The following is a 21,750-nucleotide window of genomic DNA, read 5'->3' as shown; positions in this document are numbered from 1 at the left end:
CCAGCATTGCCATGGCTGAATATAGAAGAAGCATCTACCCTGTCTGGTAACATACAAAGGAATATGATGTTTCAGGCAGCTGATTTATATAATTAGCAAACATACATCTAAGGGTACCACCCACCTTTGCACCTTGCACAACCTTGCACAATAGGTGTATTTACATCCTATCATTACTAGGGAAACAGTTGTACATTTTTACCCCCCAACATGTACATTAACTTTATCTATATCTGTTGAATCAGTTGTACATTTTATTTCCAAACTGTATATATTTTAAATATTGCTCGTGTAGTATTCAATTATTATTTAATGTATATTGTCATCCTATTATTTAATGTATACTCTTATGTGTGCTGTGTGTCTGATATTTTTGCTGCTGCAACACCATTATTTCCCACTTTTTTGGGATCAATAAAAAAATCTAATCTAATCATCTAATCTAATCACCCAGTTACAGTAGTTGTGTCATCAAACCCTTTCCTGGGGTGGGATGAAAATAAAAAAAATAAATAGATAAAAAAATTATCACACAGAAGACCTCATTGAAAGTTGCATTTCTCTGCCTCTAAACAAAAATGTAAGTCCCTATGTTGATCTGCAGTTACTGAATAGGAGATAAAAGGTATATTTGTATGTCATCGAAGACATTGTCTTCAGTTTGTGCTGAGGTGCATATGTGTTTACGCCACTCACAATATCTTTGTTTACACTGATGGGTCAGTTAAACTTAATGCCTCCAACATGAGTTTAAATACACCTACAGGACCCCCCCAACCCCAACCCCACAACACAGTGTAGTTAAAGCATGATTCACAACCTGCCTACTATTGGGCAATGTTTTTTGTTAAAATGTTTATAAAGTTAGTTGTAAAGTATTTGACCTTGCTATATTCATGATTAAGTTTAAAATCAATGACCTGGGCGCCCGGATAGCTCAGTTGGTAGAGTGGGTGCCCATATATAGAGGTTTATTCCTCGACGCAGTGAGCCCGGGTTCAACTCCGACCTGCAACAACAGTGTAGTTTAAACATGATTTGCAACCTCCCTAAGATTGGGAAATGTTTTTTATTAAAATGTTTATGAAGTTATAAAGAGCAAATACAACATACAATTCACAGTATGAAGGGAGCCCTCTTTAAAATGCAAACTTCAGCGTTACACACAGGTCATAAAAATGACCTACAATTAAATAAGTGCACTGGTGTAATCAATCTTTTAAATGTAACTTTAAGAATATAATTTATATAATGGAAGCCTAGATAAAATCAATTATTTTTGCTAATACAGCAGTCCTTGATATTAATGCTTGATTTGCAAGTAAAGCATTTATTTTCATTTAAAGTGGCCATAATTTTCGGTGTACCAGAGAAAAGTTTGAATATTGATGAAATAAAGTTGAATTATCATTTTTGAACAAAACAAAGAAAGTCTTTGCTGTAAACAAACACTCATTCATTGAAATAATGGGTACAGACAGTTCCACTGCAGTATACAGACGTCCCGTCTTTGATATGTAGACGTCGCTCAAGGATGCAAGTCCCCACTACTTGGCAATTTATTTAAAAAAAAAATATTAAAAAGCACTGTTGCAGTAGTATTTTAGAAAAAATACCTTATTTTTTAATTCCACACTTGGTTGGTGTAGACTGATAGAGTGTGTGTGTGTGTGTGTGTGTGTGTGTGTGTGTGTGTGTGTGTGTGTGTGTGTGTGTGTGTGTGTGTGTGCGTGTGCAAACGCGCAATCATGCAAGCGTGTGTGGGAAATTATCCTTTTTAAAAATAGAATAAATCAGTATCTTTTATTTTACCTTGCTATATTCATGATTAAGTTTAAAATCAATGACCTGGGCGCCCGGATAGCTCAGTTGGTAGAGTGGGTGCCCATATATAGAGGTTTATTCCTCGACGCAGTGAGCCTGGGTTCAACTCCGACCTGCAACAACAGTGTAGTTTAAACATGATTTGCAACCTCCCTAAGATTGGGAAATGTTTTTTATTAAAATGTTTATGAAGTTATAAAGAGCAAATACAACATACAATTCACAGTATGAAGGGAGCCCTCTTTAAAATGCAAACTTCAGCATTACACACAGGTCATAAAAATGACCTACAATTAAATAAGTGCACTGGTGTAATCAATCTTTTAAATGTAACTTTAAGAATATATTTTATATAAATGTTGCCTAGACAAAATCAATTATGTTGCTAATACTGTAGTCCTTGACATTAATGCATGCAGCCAAGTTACTTTTGATTTGCAAGTAAAACTTATTTTCATTAAAAGTGGCCATAATTTTCGTAACATTTGTGTACCAGAGAGATGTTTGAATATTGATAAAATAAAGTTGGATTATCATTTTTGAATGAAACAAAGTCTTTGCTGTAAACAAACGGTCATTAATTGAAATAATGGGTACAGACAGTTCCACTGCAGTATACAGACGTCCCCTCTTTGATATGTAGTCATCGCTAAAGGATGCAAGTCTCCACTACTTGGCAATTTATTTAAATGAAATTAAAAAACACTGTTCCAGTTATATTATATAAAAATTACCTTCTTTTTTTAAGTCCACACTTGGTTGGTGTAGACTTTTAGTCCACTGTTGGTAATGTTGACAAGTGTGTGTGTGTGTGGGGGGGGGGTGCATGCAAAGTGCTTGCCTGACCATTGGGAGCAATTTCAGTTGGCAATCAGAGTGGTGAGGTGAGCCTGCTGATATCCAATCCAGTGTCACCCTGTCATTAAAAAGATGCACATATGGGAAGGTCACAGCCTTTATATAACTTGTCTAATTCCTTGCTCACTCTCTCTTTGGGAATGTGTGAACAATATGACTCCATTTGTGTTATTTCCCTTGCTTTACTCTCTCTGTGTCCTCACTATAAAGTATATCCCAATTTCCAGCTTCACCTCTCCACCACCATCTGCAACCAAAGTGTGCACACTTCGAAACAGCTTTCAGCCAGGCTTTGTGAGTAAGGGTGACTTTGTTATTGGGGGGATCTTCCCCCTTCACTATAACCAGGAGATGCCAGACTTCAACTGCACCTACAGACCACCGCCAGTGAAGTGCAATGGGTGAGTTTGTGGAAATCATAGTGGGAGAACTTTTTCCAATTAAATGATGTCTGATTTTGTAGAACAAACATGTTTTTTTCTACAACTATTGTTGTGCATGGATTGTTCAGCATATATTTGTATTTACCAGATTCTACATTATTATACAGTAAAGGTTTAGCCTGACATGTAAGAAAACATTAGCATATAGGCTACAGTGATGGCTTGCACTGAATTGCATTTTGAGTTTAAGTTAGCGATTTAGGCTTGAGAAAATACAGTTCCAGAGAGAGAGAGACACACAAAAAGTCACAGTAATGCTTTATTTTATGGTAAGTCCTTAATAATTTTACAAATAATTCTCTAGAAGTTTCCTGGAGAGAACTATGTAATTTGGTACTATTTATATTTGGAAAATGGGAATTTGGTCTATATTACAAAAGCAAATAATTTGAATTAATGACTTGGAAGTGTAATGGTTGAATCTATTTTTTTCAAATTGCATAGGTTTTCAAGATAACATCTTGAAAATCATTAGGAAATTACAACAACAAAAATCGCCTGTACAATAAAGCATTACCAAAGAAATATTTTGGTTACATATTACATACAAAGGATAAGAAAATATGGACAAAGCAAAAACAAAACTGTTCAGTTACTTCAAATTAAAACTTTTTCTCTACCTTTAAATTAACCTTTTCTTCACACCTGCTGGGTTCAATGTGTGTGTGTGTGTGTGTGTGTGTGGTGTGTGAATCTGTGTCTGCTGGGCTACAGCTTTGATCCCAGGGCTTTCCGCTGGGCTCAGACTTTGAGGCTGGCAGTGGAGGAGATAAATCAGAGTGCGGAGCTATTGCCCAATTACACCATTGGGTACAAAATCTTTGATTCATGTGCATATCCACTGACTGGTCAGAGGGCTGCTGTGGCTATGTTGAATGGGCTGAGTGAGGATGACGCTCCCGTGTGCAGCGGTGCCTCTCCACTCCTCGCTGTGATTGGGGAATCTGGTTCTGCTCAGTCTATCGTGGTGTCAAGAATCCTGCAGCCATTCAGAATCCCTATGGTAATGATGACTCTTTTCCTCTGTAATCCCCCCAAAACATTAGCATGTTACCCTATAATCTGTTTTACTGTACTTTTTCTCTTCTTTACACAGATCAGCTACTTTTCTTCATGTGCGTGTCTCACTGACAGAAGACAATATCCCACCTTCTTCAGAGTAATACCTAATGATGACTATCAGGTGAGAGTTTGGCATCAGATCAAAAAGGTGTTGATAATCTTTCAGTCTAAAAATCAATTTTTTGAAATTGTCATATATGTATGTGTTGTCTGGCAGTGGTACAAGAGCAAATATTTATTAAACATACAAATACAATTATGTCAGTTAACCTTTTTTTAATGTCTGTGTTTTGAGATCAAGTAAATTGGCACACTTTTCTGTTGAACCCAGGTGAAAGCCATTGCTCAGCTGCTGCTACGCTTCAACTGGACTTGGGTGGGGCTGGTGCGAGGGGACCATGAATATGGGCGCTTCGCTGTGCAAGGTTTACTGAGGGAATTACAGGGTACCAAAGTGTGTGTAGCGTACCTAGAAATTATCCCTCTGCTCTACAATCACAAGAGGGCTCTGGAGATCATGCAGGTAGATGCAAAGATACACTGAGTTAAGTTTAATAGCATTAGAGTTTTTAATTACCTCAAGACTTTTTTTACAATGTCTGATCACACATCAGTGCCATCCTGCTTTTTAAAATTTTTTATTTTGTCATACAAATTTAACAATACTGGTTAGGGCTGGGCGATATGGTTGAAAACTGTATCACGATATAAGTTTTTCATATCGGTCGATATCGATAATTATTGATATTTTTATGACCTATTTAAAATAAGGACCAGGAGAAAAATATATTAAATTTAAACATTTTTATTTTAAACTTAACCCTGCTCTGATTATAATCCCCTCAGTTATAAAAGCAGAAATGTCAACACAACCATGGAAAACACTCAAATAATTAAAATGGTCTAAAATCACAATGAACACTTAACAATTATCTCTTAACATTAAGGTGCAAAATTAAAGAATAAGTAAGAAATGCTTAATAAAGTGTCATAAAATAGTGCAAAGTGTTAGCTAAATATAAGAAACCTGAGAAGGAGCTATTTTCTGCAGGTTTAGTGCTAGGTTGGTAACCTGGCTTCTGGACAGTGCTCAGCATGTCTGCCTCCGTTATTTCTTTGTAGCGTTTAGTAAGGCGCTGATGCAGAGTACCTCTCCATGGCGGTCTGCTGCTTGTAGCGTTTAGTAAGGCGCTGATGCAGAGTACCTCTCCATGGTGGTCTGCTGCTTGTAGCGTTTAGTAAGGCGCTGATGCAGAGTACCTCTCCATGGTGGTCTGCTGCTTGTGCCGTGTTGCAGCTGCAGATGTTGTTGGACGTTGATGGCGAATACGGCTGTGTGAGCGCGGCTAAAGTGGTAAAACAAGTTTGTGGTAGTACCAGTGTTGGTGGGGACGACGGTCTGACGACATTGGTCTGACTACGGTCAGACTTATAAAATCCCCAAAACTGCCATACTGACTTTTGTTTTATCAACAATTTCATCGTTCGCTGCAGCACTCACTTTCCGCTCCACGCCGGTTCTGTTATTGAAGAACACGAGACAGCGATGTGGCGCAACCAAACATGATACTGTTACATGATTGGCTGTTAGAGTGTCACTCCCCACGTTGCTAGGTTGCCAGAGAGTGAGGGCCTTTGTTCATGCAACCAAACTTGATTCACAACCTCTGGTTTCTTCTGATGAAGAAAAACAAGTTATTGAACGTTTTATTGACCGCATTTTTTATTGATATTCTCTATTGATCGCAATACATATCGTTATCGTTTTATCGCCCAGCCCTAATACTGGTGTCATTTTCCCCCAAAACAACCATGCAGATCTAACTTGTTGCACGATCCAAATTTTCAATTTTCAGAACTTACCATTTTTAGCATGTAGCTTGCTAGCTCGAGGATTGTTGTTTTTTCCCGAAGCAAAGGGATTTTGAGAACGGCAACACACTGAGCAGAAGACATCCGGCGCGTGAGCCAAGCGCCGGATGTCAGGCAATTATCCTGGAAATGTACTTCCGTTGATCCAGACTATACATATAGTGACTTAAAAAATAGCAATTAATTCACATCATGTACCTATGAGTCTTGATCAATGTCACTTAGTTTTAACCTACTTTTTTCTTCCTTTTCCCTTTGTTGTGAAACTCTTTCCTGCTTCATCATCTGCCTCTTGATAAAGGTGATGCGTAGCTCTTCGGCAAAAGTGGTGGTGGTATTTTCAGCCGAGGGGGAGATGACACCTTTCTTGAGGGACTATATGAAACAGAACATCACTGGAATCCAGTGGGTGGCTAGTGAGGCCTGGGTCACAGCATCTGTCTTTACAGGGAGCGAGTATTATCCCTACCTAGGAGGCACCATCGGGTTTGGAATCAGAAAAGGTCATATCTCCAGACTCAGTGACTATCTGCAGAAAGTCAACCCTCAGACGTATCCCAATAATGTTCTGGTTGAGGAGCTTTGGGAGGCCCTGTATGGTTGCAATCCTTCACTGTCACCCGGCTCCCAGTTGCCTCCCTGCTCAGGGCAGGAGTCCCTGTTGAAGCAGCATTCAGCCTACATGAACACATCCAGCCCAAGAGTGGCCTATAATGTGTATAAGGCTGTATATGCAATTGCTCATTCCTTGCACAACCTTCTTCTCTGTCACCCAGGCAGTGGCCCCTTTCAAAACAACTCATGTGCTCAAAGCAACACCATACACCCCTGGCAGGTATATTTCTTTTTTTATGCTGTTATTGCACTGTAAATATTGTTTTATTGAGCATTGTATATGATCTATTGGTTTCCAAGCTCCAGCATTATATCCAGGAAGTGACATTCAACATTGCCGGGGAGGAGGTGAACTTTGACCTGAAGGGTGACTCCATACCCTATTATGATATCCTCAACTGGCAGAGAGGCACAGGCGGGAACATTGAATTTGTCACCGTGGGGTTGTTTGATGGAACCAAGCCTGGCGGAGAGGAGCTGGTGATCCAGGAGGACAGGATAATGTGGGCAGGGCATCAGAGTGAGGCAAGCTGCTCACACTGTGTTTTTACCTTCATCAGATGCCAACTGTTGAAGTTCTGTAGGTTGAGGTGGAGGTAAGTCAGGTTGGCAGGAATAGCTGGATCTGATGTGAGTTCCTTCGCATTCATACAGTCAACAGATTCAAAGCACGCCATACAGCATGGCATTTATGGTGATCTAATGCTTCCTGTTGTATTCCTTGCGGTGGAATTCTTCTATAATAAAAATTAATGAAATAAAATTAAGTACAATGCTGATTGCATGAAAATGAAGAGTTGCATTTACAACACAAACAAAGGCTGCTATCTTGGAGTACTTTTTTTCAACCAAATTAAATACTGAAACTTAATGTGAGCATATTTTAACCATTTATTATTTTTACCACATTTTTCAAGCCACGGTCAATTGTTTCCACTTGATGATGTTAAATGGATCATTGAGCTATTGTAAAAAAAATACTGAATATAACTTCAAATTTTTAAATAGGTTATTGAAAATAACCAAGTCCTCATTTTGCCAATTACAGCTATACCTGTCCACTGTTTTCTTTCCATTTATAAAATGCCAGAAACTAGAAAAATGCTATCATAAATGTCACAAAGTAGACATTAAGGTCCTTTAAATCCCAGGCTTGATACACACGCCCACACACGTTTGATTTGATTTTAAAATTGTCTTTATATGAGTCAATTTCAATAGCAGCAGCAAAAGTACAGTTTATTTTATTAGACACACCACAAGTCTTCTACATCTGAATCTCTCTTGCTCTCAGCCCCAGAACACATGTAGCTCCCACCTCACCTCTCTCCCCTGATTAGGAGATGCACTTCAGGTGTGGTTGAGAGTGTCCTTGTGTCAATTCTACGCCTCTCCCTTGATTAAGAGATGCGCCTCAGGTGCAATTGGGGTCCTCAGTGTCTTTGCCAGGCAAGCAAAGAAAACAAAACAACCCAAAGAAAAACACCACACTCAAGACTATTTACAATAAACATATGCAAAAACACCAGCTGCCTGCCTACACTTTGTGACATAAATTGCAAGAGTCTAAAGTGACGTCTGCAAATTGCTTGTTATTTTCAACGAAGTGTACAAAATGCAAAGAGATTCAATTTACAGTGATGCTTAACAGAGAAAAGCTGCATTTTCACATTCGAAAAATCTGGAACCAGCAAATATTGGTGGTTTTGCTTTAAAATGGCTTTTTGGAAATTGTACTAACAGGAATTAACATAATAATTTTAGCAAACTCCTTATACACTGCAGAGCTGAAAGCCATTATCTCCTCCCTAGGTGCTGGTGTCTGTATGCAGTACCAGCTGTCTTCCAGGGTCCAGGAAGGCTGTCCGTCGTGGGGAGCCTGTCTGCTGCTTTGACTGTGTACCATGTGACAGTGGCAAAATTAGCAATGAGACAAGTGAGCTTAAAACCAAGCAATACAAATCATAACAATTCAAATCTCATATTCTATTAACTTCAGATAATAATTGAATACCAAATGTTTTGAGCTGCTCTTTTTTTGACCCCATTCCCCTTAGATTCAATAGATTGCACATTTTGTCCTGAGGACTTCTGGTCAAACAACGACAGAACAGCCTGCATCCCCAAGAAGGTGGAGTTCTTGGCCTATGATTCCGTAGGTTTAGCCCTGACAGTGATCTCTGTGATGGGTGCTTGCCTCACTATAGTTGTCTTTGCAGTATTTTTCTACCATAGAAACACAGCCATCGTCCGTGTGAATAACTCTGAACTCAGCTTTTTCATCCTGTTCGCTTTGACTCTGTGTTTCCTGTGTTCCCTGGTGTTCATTGGAGAGCCAACAACTTGGTCCTGCATGCTGCGCCACACTGCCTTTAGCATCACATTTTCACTTTGCATCTCTTGCATCCTGGGGAAGACCCTGGTGGTGTTGGCTGCTTTCACTGCCACCAGGCCAGGGGACAACATCATGAAGTGGCTGGGGCCCAATCAGCAGAGGGCCATTATCTTCAGTTGCACTCTAATTCAAGTGGTTATCTGTGCTGCCTGGCTCATTAATGCTCCACCTTTTCCATCCCGAAATACACAATATGAACGCTCAAAGATCATACTGGAGTGCAGTGTGGGCTCCAGCCTTGCATTCTGGTGTGTTCTGGGATATATTGGTCTACAGGCCTGTCTGTGCTTTGTACTGGCTTTTCTGGCCCGTAGGTTGCCTGGCAAATTCAATGAGGCCAAGTTCATCACTTTTAGCATTCTGATCTTCTGTGCTGTGTGGCTAGCATTTATCCCTGCTTATATCAGCTCTCCTGGAATTTATGCAGATTCAGTGGAGTCATTTGCCATTCTGGCTTCTAGCTTTGGCTTGTTGTTCTGCCTGTTTGCTCCAAAATGTTACATTATTTTACTGAAGCCAGAAAAGAATACAAAACAGCACCTAATGGGAAAAGAAAAGAAGTAACATATAAGATAACCTTTAAATATTCTATTCAATGTTATTTTAAAATTTTGGCAAATTATGAATATTGTCACATTTGTATTGACTAGATAGTTGTATACAACTAATAATTCAGCATTGCAACTATAGTACAGTGTACACAAGAATAAATAAGTATAATTCCAAGGAGCATGTCACTTTAATGTGTATTTTGAAGAAATAAAGATATTTAGTGGTGACTTTGTGAGGCTGAGTTTGTTTGGAAAAGACGTTCTGCTGATCTTCTACCCTGCTATACCCATGAGCTTTATTTTGGATTGATCCAAGTTCAATGAGTTTATAATTGTACACACTATACAAGGAAATCAATTATAATTAAATAAAAATGTATTCAACTGTCCCAAACTTAACTGTTGAACTGTCCTCAATTATTAAGCCAATGACTTCTATTTATACTAAATCTTTAGAAACTGGAATAATATCAAATTAATTTAAAATTGCTAAAGTCGTTCCTGTACTTGAATCTGGAGACCGAATTTCATTTAATAATTACCATCCTAGTTTTGTACTTCCATGTTTCTCCAAGATTTTGGAAAAAGTTGGTTTATAATAGAATTATGAAACATCTGCAGAAGTGCAACATCCTGTATGAACATCAATATGGATTTAGGAAAAATAATTCTACAGAAATGGCTGTGCTTCAACTGGTTGACAAAATTCATACTGCATTAAATGACAATAAATATGCCTTAGGAATATTTCTTGATTTATCCAAAGCTTTTCATACAGTTAATCATGATATCTTACTCCAAAACCTCTTACACTATAGATTTGCTGGAATCCATTATACATGGTTTTGCAATTATATTCATAATTACAAACAGTTTGTTAATATCAATGGATGGACATCTGATAGAGCCACTATATATAATATGTTGGGTCCCACAGGGATTTATTCTAGGACCACTTCTGTTCCTAAATTATATAAATGACTTGTCTGCAGCAGTATCCTTCTTGTTTCCAATCATTTTTGCTGATGATACCAATTTATTGTTTTACCATTCAGATTTTTCTGTCCTCATGGCAAAAGCAAATTCTGATTTAGGAAAGATTTCCAAATGGTTTCACTTAAACAGATTATACCTTAACGTTAAAAAAATAACCATCACATTTACATAAAAAAATAGAAAAGTTTACATTGAAATTGGAAATGATTCAATTACCCAGGATTCATCTACAAATTTTCTTGGAATCCTGATATATGATAGTCTAAGCTGGAAGAAGCATATTTATTTTGTTTGCAGTAAGATTTCTAAATCCATTGGCATCATCGGCAAATTTCGAAGTTTGGTTCATCAGAAATGTTTACTTACTCTTTATTATAGCCTAATTCATCCATAGCCCATGTATTGCAAAATTATTAGGGGGGCTACTTACCTTGACTACCTATATACTTTGCAAAAGAAATTTTGCAGAATTGCCACATTTAGCAGCAGGACTGAAAATTCAGCCCCTCTCTTTAAAGAGCTCAAGATTCTATCAATGTTTAATAAGAATAAGTAACAAACTTATGTTTTTATTTTAAAAATGTTGCACTAGCAGCTTCCCTTTCGATGTCTTGTGTTGTATTTTTCCAGTCTAATGCTGACGTACACAGTTATAATACAAGACATGCCAAATACTTACATCTTTCAATGTTCCATTCTAGGCTCTGTCAATTCTCTATTAGAAACAGGGGAGCACAACACTACATTTCAGTCATTTCTATAAGCCCCTAGGGGTTTTCTTAATCTCACCTGCACAATATTTATTTTAAATTGTTTTCTTGTGTTACTGTTGTTTTGATTTTATTATGCAAAATAAACAAATTCAAATTCAATTCAAAAGACTATGATATTTGCAAAATACTATGTGCTAAATATGGTCAGACAAATATGTGTACTTATTTTCAGTTATTACTCAACTATTTGTAGAGAAACCCAGGTTTCCATAAATAAATAAACATGGCTTTTAGATCGTGATGTTGAAATGCACACGGACGGAGGAGCATGGGGCACAATCACACAACACAGGGACACAAGCAACAGGGCAATGACCAGAAAAAAAGATGCACAATTGTGCACAAAGATGATCATGATTAAAGGTGGGACTGCCTGAAGTTAAAATGTCAGCTTTGTATACCAAACTGTTAATTAATGATGATTGTATTATGGGCTGTTGTGATCCGATATTATCTAAAAATATTGTTCTAAATATAATTAAAATAGCATACTTTTAGCATGCATTCTTATCAGAGCTGACAGGCAGGCAGCTGGATAGATTTGTTTCCTTGTAGAAGTTTATTACATTCTAGCAATTATTAGACATTAGCTCTGTATTCTCATGTATAAACGTTGCGTACGCAGGAAAAGCTTTTCACGGACACTTTGTGATGTATAAAAAATTTACTTCACGTGAGAATGTGCGGGCCGTCACGCAAACTGTTGAGCAGTCGTGAGAATGTGCGGGCTGTCCACAAAGTCTTTTCTGGCTCTGTAACGTGGAGAATTTTAACTTAAAAGTGCCGAAAATCACTAAACATTACAAAATAAAGTTTCCACTACAGTTACTGGCATACGTCTGTGACGTTGTCTATGAAAAAACATAATTATATCCGCTGATACTCCATAACAGTTTTATCATATTATGTGGAAATTGTTTCACATCTTTCACACTACCAACTGTTTAATTCGCAGGCTACTTAATCTCTGTTAAACATGAGTTAATAAATGATAAATCCACTTAGAAAATACTCAAAATGGCCGCCACGCCACGCCCACACCGTCTAACGAAAAGTTTTTCTTTTAATAACTTTTCATTGTTAAGGTGTTGGGATGGTACAGACCAAGTTTGAAGTCCATCGGATGAAATCTCTAGGAGGAGTTTGTTAAAGTATAGCACCTTGACTTTTAGGCTTCTTCCTGTTGCCACTAGGGGGCGCTATGACTTTAAGTAAATATCGGCTGTTATTTGTCCTCAGGGTTGGACTCTTATGAATCCTGAAAAGTTTTGAGGTAATCGGACAACGTAGACTCAAGTTACACCCACTTCCTATTTCGGCAGCGAAACGCACAAAATGGCCGCCCTGCCACGGCCACGCCCTATGACGAAAAGTTTTTCTTTTAACAACTTTTGATCTTTAACATCTTAAGATGGCACAGACCGAGTTTGAAGTTGATCGGATGAAATCTCTAGGAGGAGTTCGTTAAAGTACGACATGTGGAAATGGCCAAAATCACACTAATTTCAAACAATTCAAAATGGCGGACTTCCTGTTGGGTTTAGGGTATGGCTCTAATGACATTTTTTGTACATCTTGACATGTTACATATTTACCAAGTTTCGTAAGTCTACGTTAAACGCACTGCAGGGGCTCAATTTTCTTAACTTTCTAGGGGGCGCTAGCGAGCCATTTTTGTGCGCCTATTCCCAAAACCCTTAAAATACGTACATTTTTAGTAATTTCCATATTCATTTATGGGAGGAGGCAAGGCGGGGTCGCTCACTCATTCATGTGCGCTCAATTTCACGTGGATTGTCATGTACAAAGGAAAGGTGCGCAGGACCTGCCGTACGACCGGTTTTATACATGTGAATATTTCTGTGCGTAGGTACTTTTCAAGTTTTGGCTGTACGCCATCTTCTGGTATGAAAGCTGCGCAATCTTTTATACATGAGGCCCCTGGTCTGCTGCAATGGTCCATGCCACTGCTAAGGTTCTATAAAAAAGTGTTTTGGTGGTTTTGTAGTCTCAAATTACCAGACCTATCTCCACAGCACTGTGGAGTAAGAACAGGCTACACCACAGATACATTACAGGATAGGAAAAAAAACTGTGATGTTTGCATTTCTTTAAACCAATCACAATCATGGTGCTACGCTCCGGTCACAAAGACGGTGGCTCTACAAAATGGCCTCGGGAAGGAACTTCTTTAGGTGGAACATTTGCACCCCGTAAAAGAAAACGCCACATACACACAAAATACAGTACCATGAGCTATAAACATTAGCTGTATACATGGTTACACGTAATTTGCTCTGCATCGCCATGTGTATTTTGTCCATAGAAACAAACGTGTTAGACAACGGCAACACACATCGCCGGAACAAAAAGAACGTTGTTGATCCAGACTAGTGGTTTTGTGACACTGTTTAAAATCACTAAGCTTCCAGAGTATCTGCACCAGTCATGGCCCCAGAAAAAAATAGTTTACAAGCTCAGTGCATAGAGAGGATAAAAACACCAATACTTCTTATTATTATGAATCTAATAGAAGAAATTAACTTCTCCCCAGATAAAGGGTTATAGTTTAAGAGATACTGAACAGCAGTGGTTCTCAACCTTTTCTGGACAAGCGCCCCCTATCCATTTTTCAGGTCCCTTACCTCCCCCCCCACATCAAATAAGATATAGGCCAAAAATCACCAAATCATGTCATTGAATGAAAAATGTTCGACAGCTATGTTCATAGACATATTAAAGATAAATTATGTTAATGTTTGACCTATTTATGACGCTGCAGTACAGATTTTATAGAAGATGATACTCTGGCGTCCTTCCCGTAAAGGCAGCACAGAGCTGCGCCACACGAAGCTGACAGAAACACTAAAGAGAAGAAGAGTGGGTCTGGCTAGTCCACACAGCATTCCGGGATGGGAGAAAAACGTGCTCTTGTTTATTGGCATTTCTTTAAACCTATCACAATCGTCATGGTCCGCGCTAAGCACCAGGCAAAGCTGTGGTGTCGCTGCAAAATAGCCTCGGGAAGGAACTTGTTTTGGTGGAAAATGTGCTCGTTCAAAGGTTGTTTTAGTCTTGCAACAGAAAACTCAGATTGGACAGATAGTCTAGCTAGCTGTCTGGATTTACCTTGCTGACATCTGAAGAGCTGTTAACCATAGTCCTCAGAAATCCACCGGAGTTTAAAATGCCAACACAAACAAAAGTAGTTTAAAGTGTAAACTTGTATTGTTGTGATCTTTGGTGTAAACTCGCTTTAAAACAAATGCCCTGTACCACCCCGTTGACAAACAATGCTAGTAACAGGTAAAGGTATTCACACACTCCAGTGATATTCATTTACAGTAATTAGGCAAACTTTCAGTCAGTTCGGTACTACAATTCAAAACATGGAACTGGTTTAATGTGGCATTTTAAAATGTAAAATGACCACCTATAACAACTTAAATGTTAAGTTCATGTAAAATATTTTCTAGTCATGCCTTTCTTTATGTTCATCTGAGGCTGCAATAATATTATATAACATTTGGGTAAAAAAATACAAAGTAACAGTCCAAAACTGGAAACTAATATAGCAAATACTTCCACGGCCACAGTGAACTTCCCAGGAGAGCTAACATAAGCTGGAATGAAAGAGATCCAGACGGCCAAGAAGATCAGCATGCTGAAGGTGATGAGCTTCGCCTCATTGAAGGTATCAGGTAGTTTGCGTCCGAGAAACGCAAGGAGGAGGCATATGAAGGCCAGCAGACCAATGTAGCCCAGGACCAGATAAAATCCAGGGGGCCATGGTTCCTTACACTCCACAACAATCTAAGTGTGTTCAACAATATATACAGATCAATTAAAACATATAGTACAGTTTGCATCAGGGTGTGAAATAATAATTTATGTGAATATGTTGGGTTCCTTTCTAATTTCAATAACAAACATCAAAGGAACACGCCGACTTATTGGGACTTTAGCTTATTCACCGTATCCCCCAGAGTTAGATAAGTCCATACATACCCTTCTCATCTCCGTGCGTGTCGTAACTCTGTCTGGCGCACCCACCACTAGCCTAGCTTAGCCCAGATCCTGGAGCTCTAGTCTACTGCTCCCAATAAGTGACAAAATAACGCCAATACTTTCCTAGTTACATGTTGTGATTTGTATAGTCACAGCGTGTACAAATAACAAGGTGACATGAGACACAGCTATCTTCTAACCATATACATACTCTGACTATATTGTCAGAAGGCGAAGCACTGCTACTTGGGTGGAGTGATTTGCTCGCAGCACCTGAGAATCCCCGTGGTGAGGAGCAGAGAGTTTGCCTGGAGTTCGCTCAGTTGCTGCGAGCAAATCACTCCACCCAAGTAGCAGTGCTTTGCATTCTGAGAATTATGTTCCCACTATGTATACGGTTAGAAGATGGCTGTGTCTCATGTCAACTTGTTATTTGTAAACGCTATACAAATGTAAATAGGAAAATGTTGGCGTTATTTTGTCACTTATTGGGAGCAGTAGGCTAGATGGGGCCGGTTACTTCCGGGATCTGTGCTAAGCGAGGCTAGCGGGGGGGGGCGTCAGACAGAGTTACGACACACACGGAGATGAGAAGGGTATCTATGGACTTATCTAACTCTGGGGGATACGGTGAATAAGCTAAAGTCCCAATAAGTCAGCATGTTCCTTTAAAGCCCCTATGTGTATGATTTGAATGTCTGACTCCTAATGGTAGTATCACAAAAGACATTATAGTATGCTGTAGTTCTTACTTTTCCAGTCGTGGCTTGATAGTTTGGGTTCTTGAATGGGAAGGGAGTTGCGCCCAAAACCCAACCAGCACAGACACAAACCTGAGGACAAGATGAAAAGATAAGCAATTCTTTAAAAACACACAAAATAATAAAGTAGTCAACACTTAAAGTTAAAAATAGCTCTCCCACCTGAGGAGCTGTAGTGCAGAGGATCAGAATCTTCTGTTGAGAGGGACCAAACAACTTCAGACCCCTGGAACCAGGTGCATTAGCCCGGAAGGCCAAGAGAACCACAATGGTCTTAACGAGGAGGCAGGACAGACAGAGGACAAAGCTGATGCCGAATGCTGCCTGGCGGAGCCTGCATGTCCACACAGATGGATGGCCAATGAACAGAAGGGAACACAAGAAGCAGAGCTTGAGTGACAGGAGAAGGAAGAAACTTATTTCTGAGTTGTTGGCCTTGACGATCGGTGTGGAACGGAAACGGTAGAAGACAGCAGTGATGATGGTTGTCATGACGACACCCAGCAATGTGAGGGTGACAAGGATGATGCCCATGGTGTCGTGGAAAGACAAGAATTCTTCGATTCCGGCTATGCATTTCACCTTGTCTTTGTCTGACCAGTAGTATTCAGGACATTTTGTGCACTCAGTGGAACCTTTGGAGACACATACAGTAGATACACACTGTGTAAACACACACAAACTCTACACAACAACAGTTTGCTTCCAAATAACAACAACATTTTTTTCTGGTTTTAATGGACTTTTGCTTAGAAAATATATGAATACACAAAACATGTATGGGCTACCAGTCTGGTTGCTGATCTGTCCATCTGCACAAGGCAAACAATCAAAACAGCAGTGGGGCTCTCCTGGACGTCTGGCCTGCCTGCTGCCAGGGGAGCATGGAGCACTACACTGAGATGCAGGCACCTGAATAAAAATAGGTGCAAAATTACACATCAAGATTTGCTTTGCTGCAGAATAGATGCTTGTTTTTCTACTGAAGAAAATGAACAGCAATTTTAATAATCAGGTAATAATTTCAAATGTTCTATCCTGTAAAAAAACTTAAATCATTTTAATGAGATTGTTTTAGGGGACATATGACCCACCTGTGACTGTCCTTTTGTCCACACAATGGTGTTCTGCTCTATCTGCAACTGTCTTCTCAATGGAGCCGAACCGTCATAGCTTCCCACTTTAATAAATCTAAACACAGCATGGAATTATTTTAAAATGTAATTAGGCCAAACATGTGTGACACGAATGTATCATAGCTCAGATGAATGCTTAAAAAGCCACAATACACATACAAAATTGTAGCAATCATGAATCTTTAAACACAGTTGCATTCCTGTCTATTAAAGTATAATATTTCACCTAATTATCCCCTTGCTATCCTTCTGCCAGTTAATGATGTCATAGAGAGGGACCGGCTCTCCGTTGGAGTCAAAATATACCTTCTCCTCAAACTGGTTGGTAAAATTCACTATCTTCAGATGATGCAGCAACTGTATGAAAGGAGGAAGAAAAAACAAAGAACAAAAGAGAACAGCAGGTCAAAAGAATGATACAAGAACCCAAGGAAACATTAAAATAATTACATAGCCTAATTCAAATAAACAATTGATTAAGATATTTTTAGTGGTTCAACTTACCTGCCTAGACGTAAATGATTTGTGATTATCACACATTCCCTTGTTATGTCCTGCAGAATCACAGTTCAATAAAGTGTGCAGAGCATGGGCGATGGCATATACAGCTTTATACACATTATAGGATACATCTGATACATCCGTAAAACTGCTGTTAGTGTACCTCAGATCCTCTGAACCAGTGCAAACAGGCTTTTCAGCAGCACCTTTATAGTTTTCATCAGCAGACTCCTTGACCATGCTTGTTTTTCCTACAATAGGTCTGACCAAGTACCCAGAATTGTTTTGAGAGTCTGTTTTGTAACCAAAAGCATCCAATTCTATTAAGTTATCCACTGCTTGGTTTTCTTTGGAGTGGTCTTCTTTAAACTCTAGCCTGCAGCCAAACAGCTCTTCCCAGAACATGTTGACAAATGTCATCCCAGGTTTGGGAGAGGGGTAGACATTCAACAGGAATTCTTTGAAGCCGGGGATCCTGACTGTAGGGAAGGAGAAGCCCAGCGTGCCCTCTAGAACAGGGTGAAAGCGGGAAGAGGTCAGCAGGCTAGCGGTCACCCAGGCTTCACTAGCTACCCACTGGATCCCTGTCACATTTCTCTGAGCCAGCTGGAAAATATGGCACACCCAAAGAAATTTGATAAGAAAACCAACAAATGACCATGAGCACCAACAATCTTTTGGCACTCCTAATTATCATATTATTACTTTAAATACTGCATACAATATCATATGTTATGCCTATACATATACATTAACAGAGATATAGAGTGCTTACCTCTAAGAGAAGATCCAGCAGCTGTCCCTCCGTGGCAAAGACCACCACTACCCGTGCGGTTGAACTCTGCAGAGTGTCTGCCATCTCCTGTATCTCAGCCGCTGTGGGGGATGTTGGGATAGTCAGATGGAATGCCAGACACCCACCTTGTTGTCTAAACTGATTAGAAAATGCTTGGATGCCATACTGACTGTAGTCATCCTGAAATATATAGAGAAATGTTTTGTAAATCACATTATTGTGTTAACTGACTAATTGATGGGGTAAAAAAAAAAAGTCCTTATCTCACCGTGGTCCCTATTGTGCCCACCCAGAGCCAGCCTAAGAAGGTAACCAGCTGAACAAGACCTCTAACTTGAAAGAAATCACTCGGCACAGTCCGCAAGAATGACGGGTACATATCCTTGTCAGAAAGACAGGTACAAGTGGCAAAATAACTCACCTATTGGGAGACAAAGTTAATTGTATTGAGATAAGACAAATACCGAAAACAAAACCGTATCAAACATTGTTGTGTTATTTTTTTTTTTAAAACAAGTAGTGGAAAGGACAGCCTATGTGAAAATATAGTACTGTGTATGTGTCTGCTTTTTCATTCCTTTCTTACCAGTGGGAGGTCGAAAGGGCCAAGAGTTTGAGCTACAGCTCTTGTAGGGGAAGAGGATGCAAGGCCGATCACAGCAGGCACAGGAGAATCAGCCAGACATAAGGACAAACTTTGAGATTGTGTATTTGTATCTATTTTCTCCTCTGTTACGTTTCCCTTTATGTGCTTTCCATTATTTTCAAGACTGTGAGGCATTGCTTCACTAATTTCACTGCCTCTATGTTTCACTGTGCTCAGCATCCTTTTCTTTCTTTTGTTTTCTCCTGTCTTTACCCTCTCTGATCTTGTACCCCTGTCATTGGGCATATCTAATCTTGTTTCCATTTCTGACATTTGTTTCACCTCACTCATCACAGCTTTGGAGTAACTGACTAAAGACAAAAGAGCTTGCAGGCTGGTGTGTACATCGTCACAGCTGTCCATAATCCGGTAGCCTAGTTTAACACCTGGTAACAGACTTGAATTACGGTTAATTTCCTCCACTGCAAACACCATGGCCATCATCCAGCGGAAGGCTCTGTGGTCAAAGCTGCAGAGAATTAAATAAAATTGAATATAGTCTCTTCGTCATGAGAAACAAAACAAAGTATGACAGCACAATATAAAAGCATGAGAATAGTGTAAGCGCAATATAGAGATACAATCACAGCAAGAGGAAATTATTTCAGTGATTTCAAAAAATAAAAAATAAAAATGAAAAAAAAATTTTTTTAAAGCGGGACCATACAAGATATCAACAGTATCCTCACACTTACCCACTGCAAGGTGTGAGCTGAGGTTTGCTGTGGTAGCTGTGCTGTGGCTTAGGAGCCACATAATGGAGAGGGAAAAGCCCCCCAATCACAACATCCCCTTCCAACTGCAGGGCCAGAGGCTCACTATCTGCCAGTTTCACACACTGAGGTAAGGTAGAACCAGCACCACTCACTCCCTCTATCCCCAAACCACTCAGTCTCTCTGTTAAAGTATCTTCTTTTTTCACCACACCTCTCTCTAAACTTAGTGCTTCCCTTTTCTTTACATCAGAGAACACTGAAAAAAGAAGGCTAAATAACGCCCAAAGAAGCAGGTAGAAGCCCCTACAAGGGTAGAATGCAGTGTCCATACTGACCCCATTAAGACTGTGTGTACTGGGGAAGATGGTTCCCCAACATATTCTCTGAAGCGCTAATGCAGTACACTATATAAAAACTGATGCCTGCATCATTTCTTAGGTCATATGAGTCATCGCTGGATAAACCAATCACAATGAAAAGCAATGGCGCAGGAGAGAGGACAATGGCTCACATCAAGCAGACCATATTATTGACATTATATATTATTCAATTTTTAACAACAAAACATTTAATCACAAACTGTAATAAACACAGGATTTCATTTGTTGGGTTTCGGGTGTCTACTTTGTGCGTTAAGCCTCTTTCTTGCACATGATCCACTGCAAAACCGAGAGGTATGGCTCAAAGCAAAGAGGCAGAGCTATTTAATTTGTTGGGTTTTGGGTGTCCACTTTGTGCGTTAAGCCTCTTGCACATGATCCACTGCAAAACCGCGAGGTATGGCTCAAAGCAAAGAGGCAGAGCGCAGCGCAGGAACATCCTGGAATTGGTTGCGCTTTAAAATGTCAGCAGGAACGAGGTCAAAGTTGAAATATTTTGAACTTTGAGTGCAGCGCACAGAGGAGGAAAATAGGGGAGGGTCATGTCTTTTTATTCTTTGTTAAGGGGAGGGTCATCCAAAAAAAAATTTGTCCAGAGGGAGGGGGGGTTACCCAACTTTTGTATTCATAGAAACAGCTAAATTTCAAAGTGGCTTGTTTGGTGCATATTTTTCCATGTAGCTCTCAGTCTCGGCCCTCCTTCGCTACCAGATGGGTCTGACCCATGAGTTTGGCTGTGTGGCACTGCCCCCCTGGTGGCTGAAACAGATAATTGCATTGTTTAAAAAATGAGTGGAATAATTACGTCTGGCATGACCAGATATTTTATAAATATCTTAGCTAAATAACACAAAACAAGTAAATGGTGGTAGGTAATACATCTGATTTCATATACTGCTTTAGTAAAAACAATATTTCCTGGCTGACGATGCGAGCAGCAGTAGGCAAAGAACGAAAATGTATGTTGCTAGTCTGGACATCTTACCATGCCAAGGTTGCAATAAAGGTTTCCTAAATGCCACATTTGATGTCAGCTTACTAATTGATTGCGGGTTTTGTGTAGATTTGGACTTACGTTTATTCCACTTTGTTTAAACGGCAAAGTGGAGGAAGCCTAGTGACGAGTCCATAGCAACCAGTTTGTGTGTTGAATGTTAACCAGAGTGCTTTGCTGAATGGTCTTAATGTTTTATTGTTTATTTCATGTGAATACTAGTTTACTAAAGGAGTAACTTAGTATTTGAAGTAATGCAGTAATGCAGGAAGTGTGCATTTAGTTTCCATGTTTATTATGTTTCCACAACAACGTTAGTGAGTAAATCTACTGAAATAGACACCAAACCATAACAGAGGAGTGTGATGCGTCAGGTGAGAATGCAGAGGTTTAATCATGTATATTGTTGCTGTAATAAAACAA

General features: G+C 39.4%; 2 protein-coding genes across 2 annotated transcripts; one reads left to right on the top strand and one right to left on the bottom strand.

Annotated features, from left to right (window-relative positions):
* Positions 1 to 11: 11 nt before the first annotated feature.
* On the top strand, positions 12 to 9,633 carry LOC114552278 (extracellular calcium-sensing receptor). The gene is made up of 10 exons (XM_028572945.1): positions 12 to 46; positions 2,910 to 3,083; positions 3,840 to 4,128; positions 4,222 to 4,308; positions 4,519 to 4,710; positions 6,361 to 6,630; positions 6,691 to 6,894; positions 6,975 to 7,181; positions 8,487 to 8,610; positions 8,732 to 9,633. The coding sequence occupies exons 1-10, from the start codon at positions 12 to 14 to the stop codon at positions 9,631 to 9,633; spliced, it is 2,484 nt and encodes an 827-aa protein (XP_028428746.1).
* A 5,212-nt stretch (positions 9,634 to 14,845) lies between these two features.
* On the bottom strand, positions 14,846 to 20,772 carry olfcu1 (olfactory receptor C family, u1). Its single transcript, XM_028572944.1, has 14 exons — positions 20,685 to 20,772; positions 19,933 to 20,059; positions 19,546 to 19,706; positions 19,178 to 19,308; positions 18,860 to 19,012; positions 18,571 to 18,771; positions 18,132 to 18,401; positions 17,799 to 17,987; positions 17,521 to 17,651; positions 17,253 to 17,349; positions 16,947 to 17,070; positions 16,321 to 16,793; positions 16,150 to 16,230; positions 14,846 to 15,202 (listed from the first exon to the last, which is right to left on the bottom strand). The coding sequence occupies exons 1-14, from the start codon at positions 20,770 to 20,772 to the stop codon at positions 14,846 to 14,848; spliced, it is 2,583 nt and encodes an 860-aa protein (XP_028428745.1).
* Between the last annotated feature and the right edge of the window lie 978 nt (positions 20,773 to 21,750).

The sequence above is a fragment of the Perca flavescens genome, chromosome 3 (genome assembly GCF_004354835.1).
Source record: "Perca flavescens isolate YP-PL-M2 chromosome 3, PFLA_1.0, whole genome shotgun sequence".
NCBI classification, from domain to species: Eukaryota; Metazoa; Chordata; class Actinopteri; order Perciformes; family Percidae; genus Perca; species Perca flavescens.
This window is presented reverse-complemented; position numbering and strand designations above follow the sequence as displayed.

What these genes read in the sequence shown, in the direction of transcription:
- LOC114552278 (XM_028572945.1), top strand. Translation starts at nt 12, where the DNA reads ATGGCTGAATATAGAAGAAGCATCTACCCTGTCTG. An exon ending in TACCTAATGATGACTATCAG is followed by an intron (nt 4,309 to 4,518) that starts GTGAGAGTTTGG and finishes TGTTGAACCCAG; the next exon opens with GTGAAAGCCATTGCTCAGCT. An exon ending in AGGAGGACAGGATAATGTGG is followed by an intron (nt 7,182 to 8,486) that starts GCAGGGCATCAG and finishes TCTCCTCCCTAG; the next exon opens with GTGCTGGTGTCTGTATGCAG.
- olfcu1 (XM_028572944.1), bottom strand. Translation starts at nt 20,772, where the DNA reads ATGTTCCTGCGCTGCGCTCTGCCTCTTTGCTTTGAGCCATACCTCGCG. An exon ending in ACTCCAAAGAAAACCAAGCA is followed by an intron (nt 17,988 to 18,131) that starts GTGGATAACTTA and finishes GCTGCTGAAAAG; the next exon opens with CCTGTTTGCACTGGTTCAGA. An exon ending in ACAGATCAGCAACCAGACTG is followed by an intron (nt 16,794 to 16,946) that starts GTAGCCCATACA and finishes GTGTCTCCAAAG; the next exon opens with GTTCCACTGAGTGCACAAAA.